General features: G+C 45.7%; 1 protein-coding gene across 1 annotated transcript; it reads left to right on the top strand.

The window, feature by feature from the left end:
• Nucleotides 1-453: 453 nt before the first annotated feature.
• On the top strand, nucleotides 454-9,917 carry IAH1 (isoamyl acetate hydrolyzing esterase 1 (putative)). Its single transcript, XM_068937216.1, has 6 exons — nucleotides 454-666; nucleotides 2,666-2,718; nucleotides 3,207-3,355; nucleotides 4,220-4,381; nucleotides 8,756-8,874; nucleotides 9,552-9,917. The coding sequence occupies exons 1-6, from the start codon at nucleotides 580-582 to the stop codon at nucleotides 9,732-9,734; spliced, it is 753 nt and encodes a 250-aa protein (XP_068793317.1). The 5' UTR covers nucleotides 454-579; the 3' UTR covers nucleotides 9,735-9,917.
• Nucleotides 9,918-11,377: the final 1,460 nt, after the last annotated feature.

Below are 11,377 nucleotides of genomic sequence, written 5' to 3'. Positions count from 1 at the left end.
GGCTGCCCCCGCCGAGCTGCAAGGGGCCGGTACCGCGGTGTCCTCCCCATCGCCGTCCTCTCCAAAGCGCCCAGCGGGTTTCCGAGCGTTTCACTTCGGCCGGTAAATCTTCCAAAGAGAGAGAAAAGTAAGAAAAGGTTGAGACGTGAGAGAACGGAGCTAAGCCGCTCCTCGGGGCCTCGCACCGCGCTCAGGCCAAGCGAGCGCGAGGCCGGGCGGTGCGACGGCCCTGGGGGCTCCCGCGCCCCTGCCCCCGAGGCGAGGAGCCCTGCAAAGCCCCTTCTCTGCCGCCCCGGCCCCTGCGCTGCTGAGCGGCACCACGCGCCTGGCACCCCCGCTTTAACCTCGGCTGGACCTGGCGAAGCGCACCGGCTCCGGACACGGCGGCGCTGCCTTGCGGCGCTCACGTGAGGCCGGGTTTAATTTCTGCTTTACGGGAGGGGATCTGCAGTCGGGCTTTCCTGCCGCCGCCGTTTGCTCGCCGCGAAGCGACGGGGTGAAGGCGGCGGGCGGGGCGCAGCCTCCGCGCCTCCCTCCCTCCCGCGGGCGGCGGGCGGACGTCCGGCGGCAGTGGCGGCCATGGCGCTGGCGGAGGCGGGCGCGGGCGCCCGCGGGCGGCTCCTGCTCTGGCCCCGCGTCGTCCTCTTCGGAGACTCCATCACTGAGGTAGCGGCTCGGCGGCGCCCGCCCTGCGCCGGGGCCGCCCCGCTGCCGCCGCTGGCGGCTCCTCGGCGCCGGGCGCTGGGGGGGGGGTCGCCGCTACTGCGCGGCCGGCGGCGGCGGCTGCCCGGGCCAACAAGGCGCTTAAAAATGCCAGTATGCAGCTCCGAAGCTCCCCGGAGATGGCTGTTCGCCGGAGCTGTCTTCTCACCGCTGGGGAGAGGTTTCCCCTGTGCTTAGGGCCAGCCGCTGCTGACTTTGGTCTCGTTTTTCTGCGGACGTTGAGCCGGTTAATCTGTACTCGAGGCCTCGTGTCAGACCGAGCCCCCGCTGCCCCGTGCGAGGCTTTCTTAATTTTTTTTAAGGCGAAATAATGAGTCCCCGATACTGGAGGAGGGAAGTGTTCCCGTCCGGGGACGGGGCGCCCCGGCCGCAGGGCCGCCCCGCTCGGAGAGGCTGGCGGGTGCCGAGGCGGGGTGCCGCTCGGCTGCGCGGGCCGGTGCCTCGCTGCGCCCAGGCGGCTGTGGTCCGACAGCCAGGCCCTAGCTGCCCGTTGAGGACTGTAGTGACAACCTGCCTTGTAGGTCTGCCTCATGGCGGGGCCAGGGGCCCGACGCCGCTTTTGTCCCTCGGAGGCAGGCAGGCGACGTGTGGTAAATGAGAGCGCGGCCCCTTGGTAGCCGCTGCCCAACTGACTCTCCCGTGAGAGCCTTGGGGGAGCTCGCGTGCCCGATGCTGTTTTGTGGGCAGCTTCAGACTGCCTTTGCGGAAGGTCACGAAGTTGGTACGTCGGAGGTACGCACTGCCGTGAAGAGCAGGGTGGCTGCGGGGACCGGCAGTGCAGCGAGCAGGAGAGGAGGGCCTCTGCGCTGGGAGGAAGGAGCTGTGTCCTGCGGGGAGCGAGGAGCCAAGCCGGGGGTGCGATACACACAAGGGCACCTGGGGCCGGGAGAAGAGTTGCTTTGGCACTGAGGATCTGTAGGTGGGCAGTTGGCTTTTTTTTTTTTTTTACCCCCCTGCTCAGGATCTTGACTAAAAGGGGGTAGCAAAGCTCCTGGCTCATCCTTTATCGGTACTGACCATCCCTTTCCTGACTCTCCACCTGTCTCTCATGTGCCATGTCTCCATCTGCTCCTGGCTGCAGCTCTTCTGCCCTGTGCCTCACAGCTCCCTGCAGCGCGGGCCCCCACCCCAGAGCGACCTTCTGCCCTGACAGGACCAGAGCCTAGTTTGATGAACATTTCCTTCGGTGGCGGTGCCAGCTTCAGCAGTCTCTGGTGTTCGTTTCGGGTCTCTGTCTGCCTTCCGTTTCACAGCTACAGCGCTTTTTACAGCTGCGCAGTGAACCGGATCAGAGAGCTGATCTGAGGAAAAACGGTTTAGCCCCCAAAAAGGTTATTTTAAGGGAAGATTAGTTGTCTAAACCCACTTGCTGTGCAGTTCCAAAGACAGGTGACCTGTTGTATCAGAAAGGAGGGTGTAGCAGTGGGAATAAGCAGAGGGGAAGAGGATCTTTTTCTTTCCACAACTGAAAAAGGTAGATTGTCAAACTGCACTCTGAAGTAGCACATAGAGAGAGGATTTTTGAGAGCTGCTCTCCACATTGAAGTCACAGTGAAAGGATATTAGAAAAGAATAGAGGAGAAAAACAAAAAAAAACCCAAAAAACCCTTTCTTCAGCTTACCTTGAGCCATAGTGAAACAGCCCGAAACCAGGCAGCTTTGATTATGAAGGGAGCACAGAGACCATCCCTCAGTAAATATTCTCCCGTTTTTCCTCTAATACAAGTTGTGTGCATCTTGTAAAGAAGACCAGGGCTGTTCAGCCTCTGCAGGGACAAGGCAGGCTGGGAGGGAGGCAGCGCTGCTGAGAAAATATGAGGGGCCTCGTACACCGAAAGCTGTTGAGGAGGGGAGGTACCTGAAAGACAAGGGGAGGCAGGGCTGGCGGCTGAGGAGCGCGTTCTTGTTCTGGTGAGACTCTAACTGTGTTCCTTGCATGCAGTACTCCTTTCAGGACAAGGGCTGGGGAGCGTCACTTGCTGAGAGACTAGTCAGGTAAGAGCTTAGATTTTTTTTAAAAGTAATTTTTAGCATGAAAGAAGCCATGCAGCTGTCTTAAAGTTGAAGAAAACTAGCACAAATTAATTCTCTTGATTTATTTACTGACATTACTAATAACATTACTAATAACTAACATTATTTATTTGTTTATTAGCATGGACTGCCTAAGTGGTATCCCACCTGTTACTGGTGGAAATACTTATTGGAGGCTACTGCAAAGATCAAGTGGAAAGAAAAATTCCTTCACTATCAAATTATCGTTCTGGTTTCATAGTCTGACACATTAATACTGTACATTAATACTATGCTATACTCTGAGCGGACACTTTCAAAGCATAAAATTGTGATCCTACTGAATTCTCCCGTGAAATCTCATTGATTCCGAGTGGGACAGAGGCAGGTGTCCTGACTGAATGACTCGAAACATCTAAAATTTTGTTCTGATGGGGAGAGATTTTCTTTTTGATCTGTGTTTGTTTCAGAAAATGTGATGTTGTAAATCGTGGATTCTCAGGGTACAATACAAGATGGGCTAAAGTGATCCTTCCGAGATTGATCAGTAAAAGTACTAGTGCTGAGAGTACTGTTGCAGTTACTATTTTCTTTGGAGCTAATGACAGTGCTTTGAAAGGTATAATTTTCATTTTTTTCCATCACCTCTTCTCCTAAGAAAGTTTTACCTTTTAGCAGAAAAGATAGAACGTTACATGGACTGGTTCTTGGTTCTTTTCTATGAAGTGGTTGTTCGTTTTTCATTTTTATGGTTAATTCTTTTCAATTAATCCGTGTGTGTGTGTTTGTTTAATTATGCACTGCCTTCTACTTCTCTCTCTCTGATCGTGTTTTAATGGTAAATATAGATTTCAGGGGGCCCAAGAACTAGTCGTGTATCCAACACTTAAAATTGGAGTTGGGCACCTGGCTGCTGTTTCTGCCTTTGAAATAGTCTAATGGATTGTGAGCAGATAGATCGAGAGAAGGGAACAAGGGAATATCGCATTTGGATTCTCTTAAAGATGTGCATACCAGTATGCACAGCTAGTCTAATGAAAATGATAAGATCAGTGCATGAAGGACTGGTTGTAGAATATGTCTGGATGCAGAGAACATTTTGGAAATTCAGGAGAGTTAAAAATCTTAGTTTTTGTTTCAGATGAAGCTTGAGATAATTACGTGATTTAATGATAAGATGTGGAGTTCTAAGAAAAAACATCTTCCAAAAAAAAGAAAAAGTGATTTTTTTTTCCCCTCTGCTTCATTTGTATTAGTTGCAAATGCTGCATTTTAAGTCTTGGTTTGTCTGCTTTGGATGTTGAGATACTGCATTTTCCCAAAACACCTCCTGAATTCATGGTTGAGGTGAACTCTTTACTACCAAAAGTAAGAAGAGTGCCCATGTTTGTATCCTGTGTAAAAAGCATATTAGTCATTGTGTAACAAATCTGTGAGCAGCTTGGTTTTATATGAGTAATGTATTTGCCCCATTCCCTAACAGATGTGAACCCCAAGCAACATGTTCCTTTGGAGGAATATGCTGCAAACTTAAAGAGCATGATACAGTATCTGAAATCAGTAGACATTACTGAAGACAGGATTATTTTGATAACGCCACCCCCTCTTCAGGAGTCAGCTTGGGAGAAGGAGTGTCTTGCTAAAGGTAAAAGAACGATACCAATTTAACAAAGTTTCTGCTTTCTACCCCAAGAGAGTGTAAATTACTGATCCCAGACTGACAGATGACTAGCTTTGTATTTGTGCCAGATTGCATTTGTGTTCTATGAGTTGATGGAAAATGACTGCTAGCTGTTTTGCTAAGCATCTCTCAGATATGCTTGTGGAGTAACTAGCAACTAATTAATAACATCCTTTTGAAAGTGCTGTGTTGATTGATCTGCTCCTGCATAAAACTGATAGAAGTGGCTGTCTGTTGCGAAAATAGGATTTGTCTCAAAAAATGGTGTCTTGGAAATAAGTTCAGAGCTCTCAGAAAGGAATCTAGATGTCCTAGGCAGACAACACCATGTCCGAGCAGCTTCCAAAATAACTTGAATAGTGGAGGAGATTTTGGCATTGCGTGTCTTAGAAAATTTTCTAATGATTACAGTATATTTCACATCTGCTCGGATAAGCAGTAATATCCTACCTCATTTGCGGCCAAGAAGGCCAATGGGATCCTGGGGTGCATTAGGCAGAGTGTTGCCAGCAGGTCAAGGGAGGTGGTCCTGCCCCTCTCCTCAGCCCTGGGGAGGTCTCGTCTGGAGTGCTGTGTCCAGTCCTGGGCTCCCCAGCACCAGAGGGACATGGCACTCCTGGAGAGAGTGCAGCGGAGGGCTACCAAGATGATGAGGGCACTGGAGCACCTCTCCTCTGAAGAAAGGGTGAGAGAGCTGGGCCTGTTGATCCTGGAGAAAGGAAGAGTGAGAGGTGATCTCATCAATGTGTATAAGTATCTGAAGGGGGGGTGTCAAGAGGATGAGGCCAGTCTCTTCTCTGTGGTGCCCAGCGACAGGACGAGAGGCAACGGGCACAAACTGAACCACAGGCAGTTCCATCTGAACCTGAGGAAAAACTTCTTCGCTGTGAGGGTGACTGAGCCCTGGAACGAGCAGGTTGCCCACAGAGGCTGTGGAGTCTCCTTCCCTGGAGATATTCAAAACTCGTCTGGATGTGATCCTGGGCCATGTGCTCTAGAGGTCCCTCCTTGAGCAGGGAGGTTGGACTAGATGATCTCCAGAGGTCCCTTCCAACCTCAACCATTCTGTGATTCTGTGATTTTGTTATAAATTAAAATCTGAAGAGGGAGTATCAAAGTCTAAGGATTCTAAGTACCCGAAAAAGAAGAAAACAGTGACTGAATGATTTCTCATTACATTGTACAAACTAACTCTTAGAATAGACACGTAACAACACCGCTTCCTTTATGTTACCCGGCTGGTGGAAATTGCCATAATCCCACTGACTCCAGCAGTGACAGTTTATACCCTCTGAGAGTGTGTCATCTTTTCCATTTGAAAAGTTTGTTCAGTTTTTGCATGTTTACAGAGGATTTTTGAGTTAGATTTGGGTAAATAGAGAGGTGTCACCTTAGTATTTGCAAGGTTTTCTCTATTTTAGTGCATGTCCTGAGTTGTGTATTCAATCAAAGCAGTAACATTCTGAGCATGACCACATGTTTAAACTACCTTAAAATGGATTCTTCCTATTACTAAGGAAAGCAGTTCCCTACCATGGACACCTTCCATTCTAGTCACTAACCACTGGATGGCTTTCACAGCTCAATTTGCAACTCTGAATCTTCTGTAATTGCATGCAGATTTCTAGCTCTTCATGTGTGTAGTTCAGATATAAAACTCAGATAGCTGCATCTGTACATTCTCATCATGGAAAAATGTCTGGTGTGTTATTTTTGCTGTACATGACTGTGTGCATAAATGGAGGAGAGTGAAATGAAGTTGTATCCATATTTATAGTTTTTGATTTAGAGTCTTGTAATGAAACAAAATCGCTGTTTCCTACTATTAAGAAACTATCCCTGCCATTATGGTATTGCCTGATTTTTCCATTCTGGGGCATTGTACTTCACTTTCAAATGTGTTGCAAAGATCATTGTCCAAATCAGGTATTGAACTGTATGGACTTTCAGTCTGATCCAGTAGGGTAGCTTTTATATTTGAGTTGCAAAATGGGAGAAAGTCCTGAAGTAATACTCACTTATAAATAGTGTAAGATCATAACAACTGCAGTAGGTCAGATCAAACATGAGCTATACCCAACACTGTATTATGTGACAGTATGCTTGGATAGAGCATAACAGGTAGGTTAAGCATAGAGCAGTCTTTCCTAGTTTGTGTTCTCAGCTTTTGCTAAAGCTATTATAGCTGCAGTTTGCAAAACTCATACCCGTATAGTCTATTTGAAGGTCTGTCCAGTAAGCATACTATGAATGCTGCTTATCTGGCCTCTAGTTATCAAAGTATCACTTTTAATGTTATTAGATCATTTTAGTCTTAAAAGTATCGTATTTATGGGGAAAGGAAGAAGGAAACTGGCATTTAGAATGGTGGATTCTTCCAGGGTCTGTCTGGAAGAGATCGCTGGCTAGGGATGGAACAAAAGACATGGCCAGTTTCAGAGAGCCGACTATTAAAGTATTGTCGGCAGACTAAGCGGTAAGGTCAGATCAACAGGTGTCAACCAGTATTCAGGAGAAGTTTTCTGTTTATTTTTGTTTTCGTCAGATAGATGCTAGAGCAAAGGAAGGATGTGAAACATGAGGATGCTGATGTTCACAGGAGCACTCATCCAAGTGTGAAGGGAGACTGAAAAGAGCTTGACTGAAGATTTAACCTGCCTGTGAGCAGGGACGCAGGGAGAATGGCTGGGGTACTTGCTATCATAGGTTCTATTATTTCCTTCATCCAGGAAGGATGTCAGAGATGGACTGAGCTGATTTGCCAAAATTAGACAAGTCTAGCAGAGAAAGGAAAAAAAAAGAAATTAATCACGTTGAGGCCACACTATGTTCCACTGTTTCAAAGCAAGCCCTGAATATAAAACAAACACCTCACTTTTAATTGCCAAAAAAAAATTAATAAAATTAAATAAAAATTAAATTGTTTCAAATTCTCCATGCCCCTCCTATCAAAACTTTTCACCTGTTTTGGACCTTTTAGGAGGCAGAGGGCGTTCTTGGGATGAGAAGATGCTATTTGTCCCTGCTCTTAGCTTGTAGACCCAGCATGTGCTCCTGCAGAGCTGCAAATTAAGAGCAGGAGTGTACTGGTGAGCTTCCGGAATGGAAGAGGTAGCGAACCAGGAGAGAAACAATCCTAACAATGAAAGAAAAGGTAAGGGGAGACTAAAACATACCAATTCTCATGGACTAAAAGTCATAGAGGGAAAAATGACAGGACTGCTGCATGATACTGAGAGCGGTGAGATTGTGATCAAATGCAGGAAACGTGGCAACAGCAGGAGCGCTGCGCAGTGGAGTTCAATGAACTAAAGGGCCTCTCAATCTACAGGAAGGTTAAACGAGGGAGGGAGGTAGTTGAAGAAGGCAAGAGTTAGGAAACATACACAGAGGGGAAGGATCAATAAGGCTACAGAGGATATTTTTATGATGAAAAGAATGCTGATGGCGGGGGGAAGAGGTGGCAGTGTGAAGAAGTGAGAATCATCAGATGCATTGGTCTTCCTAAGGAAAGAGCAGAGTAGGAGTTGATGAATTCTGCCCCAGTGTTTCACAGAATCACAGAGTGGTTGAGGTTGGAAGGGACCTCTGGAGATCATCTAGTCCAACCTCCCTGCTCAAGGAGGGTCCTCTAGAGCATATTGCCCAGGGTCACATCCAGACGGGTTTTGAGTATCTCCAGGGAAGGAGACTCCGCTACCTCTCTGGGCAACCTGGTCCAGTGCTCTGTCACCCTCACAGGAAAGAAGTTTCACTGCACGCCATGCAAAAGTGGTGATTTACAATAGCTAGCATTGAGCACATACTGAACCCTCAGCTCCCAGTATAACTGCGCTCACAAATGTTGCATTCCTAATTTCTAATAATGCTTTGGACTGAAATGTACTGTGGTTTGACATTGTCACCAGCATTTTACAAGGGGGAGACTAATGCAAGGAGTTGTCAAAGGTCTGATGTCATTCAGGAGATGGAAGGCAAGGTTGTGAAATTGGCTTATATTTACTTAATTCTATTCTACATGTCAGTAGCAGGTATATAAAGACTTCACCTGAAGCATAACAAAAGGCTGTGCAGCATGGAAATCAGCATTACCCTGTGGGCTTGGTCCTGTTGGCTCTGCATTTCTCACCTGATGAGATGCATTTTCAAATGCCTCAGAAACGAAAGGTGCTTTTTAAAGGGACTCAATGAGCCTCCAGCCACTTAAATTACGATAGCGCAGACTATAATTGGTTATGGCTGCTGGTTTAACAAGTTGATAAGCATCATCTATGCCACAGAAGCGTGAAATCCATCAAGTCTTGATCATGAAATGTTTTCTTCTTGTCTGCTTGACAGGTGACAAATTAAATCGCTGCAATTCCACCACTGGCCAATATGCCAACGCCTGTGTTCAAGTAGCTAGGGACTGTGGAACTGATGTAGTGGACCTGTGGACACTGATGCAAAAAAATCAGGTATGATGTCCCAAGAGAGACTTTGAAACAGTCAAATGCATGATTTAGTGTAAAGGAACTGGTAGTACTGCATTACCACTGAAACAATGCAAAAATATATCCAAATTACCTTTTGAGGAAGGAAGAAAATAATCCAAATGCTTCCTACAGCACTTTAATACAACCTGACCATTAGATTTCGTTGGCAAATGTCTCCTGGGTATATTAAATGTAAATAACCTTTTGCTTGGACTTTTGAGTCATGGAATAGTTTAGATCAGAAGAGACCTCTGGAGGCATCTAGTGCAACCTCCTGCACAAAGTTGGGCTCACTTCAAAGTCAGATCAGGCTGCATGAGGCTTTCTTTCTAATGCTTGTGACTGAATTTCCAAAATCATCTGTGTGACAGGGTCCACACCTTGCCCTTAAGCAGATAACTCCAGTTAGGGCACTATGCATTTTTGCTGTCTATTGCACAGTAGACTCAGTATTTTGATTGTACTACTTCATCACATGCTAGTTTCATAATGATTAGCAGTGACTTCGGTCACTGGAGCACGCTCAACATTTTACTGCAAAGGGAAAAAAAATAAAAACAGTATATTTACTAATTAGTTTTGAAGAATTTAAAAATTAGTCAAGCGCTTCTATTTATAAATAGCAAATACATTCATACATGTTTTAATTGCCCCCTTAGGATTTCTCCTCCTATTTAGCTGATGGGCTTCATTTATCAGCAAAAGGCAGTAACTTTCTAGCAGCACAACTTTGGTCATGCCTGGAAAAAAAAGTATCTACTCTTCCTTCACTGCTTCCTTATTGGCGTGATGTGGACCATACGAACCCTGAAGTTAGCCTTCTACAAGACGCTCCTCAGTAATAAGCTGAAGAGGCCAAGTCTCCTTGACAAAGCAAGTCTGTTTCCATCAACTTGTATCCAGCAGCATACTGGAAGAATTTCATACTTGGGCAAAGTGGGGTAACAATGAGTCTCCCGTCAAATGCTGTTTCGTAGTCTCCCTGTCTGGTCTGTGAGAAAAATAAAGATTAAGACTTCGCAGTGCTTCCTCTGGGCGTTCTTTCTGCATCCTTCTTGTGCTAACAGTTTAACAGGTCTGTTAATGAACTCCACTTTCCTTAGAAGACTTGGAAGGTAGAGTCTCTGCTGGTCTTTAAACAGGAGAAAGAGGCTGCCTCAAGGAGTTACTGGCCTAGTTGAGCTTCGGTGACTACAATTTGATTAATGTATTCCACTATCTTTAAACAGCTAGAAGTTAATAAGTAGCAGCAACATCAAGTGCAATTAAGGTCAATGCGGCCTTTCTTTGACTGTATTACTGACAACCAGTAAAAGCATTTATTTGAACTCTGTGAGGATTTAGGTAGTGCTGATAGTTCAACTCAAGGCCTTACTTGGGCACCTGCTGACTGTATGCCTGGCTCTTGCATATAGATGCTGTGTTCAAAGCAGTACATGTATTTGCACAGTATTTATGGCATTCCCAACACACAAGCGGTGATGCTTATGCTCAGTTTGAGAAGTTGGACTCTTGATGAAACTCCCAGAAGGGGGTTTGCACCACTGCTAAAAAAGCTTTCTCATAAATAATTAGACTGTATGTTCATCCATAGTTTAACAACTGATACAGAAGAAGAGGACATACATACTTCTATTATTTTTCAGCCAAGAGAATGCAATTAGAATATAAAACGGTCTTGACAAACCAAAAATTGCCTGAAACCAAGATGAAATTCAACAAGCATAGAAGAAGTGGGTTTGGGAAATAATTGGCTAGCCAGCCATATAGCAGAAGAAATGAGGCTACTATCAGAACATGGATTAAAGAGAAACGCATAGGACGTCACTGAAAAAAAAAAAACAAAAAACACCATAGTTCTGGGCTGTATTGACATCACAGAATTAACATTGAAGAAAAACAGCTGAGGCCACTAGTAAGGCCTTAAGGGATACCTTACATATTGGGTGAAATGGAGACTGATGTGAGATCATCACGATTTCATGCTTTGTACAGCACCAAGAGACCAACTGCCTTTGCTCCTTTAAAGGAGACAAATTGGCCAGGACTTGTCATCCATTATAATATTGTTATAAACTGGACAGTAATTAGTTATTCACCATGTCCTTGGAGCCAAGCCAAAAGCTAGTTTGCTTTATTTACAACTATTAAACTGGAGTGCCCTTTCTGTAATAACGTCTTACAATAAAGAATGGTAGTGAAATAGGGCTTCCTCTGGAGGCTGTGGAACTTCCTGCTGTAGATGTTTAAGAACAAACTATGCAAGTATCTGTTTTGACAATTTCTGGACCACAGATCAGACTAGAGGATGGATTACATGATCTCTTAAAGCCTGCTCCAAACCTGTATTTTCAGGCTCCCAAATAAGTGCCAATGGCCGATTTTAATCTGGGAGGCAAGTACACGTTATCACTATTAAGGTCGTTATAGATTTGCTACATAAAAAGGCATTTGAGCAAGCACTAATTAATACCTTAGATGGGAA

This window comes from Struthio camelus, chromosome 3, assembly GCF_040807025.1.
Source record: "Struthio camelus isolate bStrCam1 chromosome 3, bStrCam1.hap1, whole genome shotgun sequence".
Lineage (NCBI taxonomy): Eukaryota > Metazoa > Chordata > Aves > Struthioniformes > Struthionidae > Struthio > Struthio camelus.
Note: the sequence above shows the minus strand (reverse complement) of the source record. Positions and strands in the feature narration are given on the sequence as shown.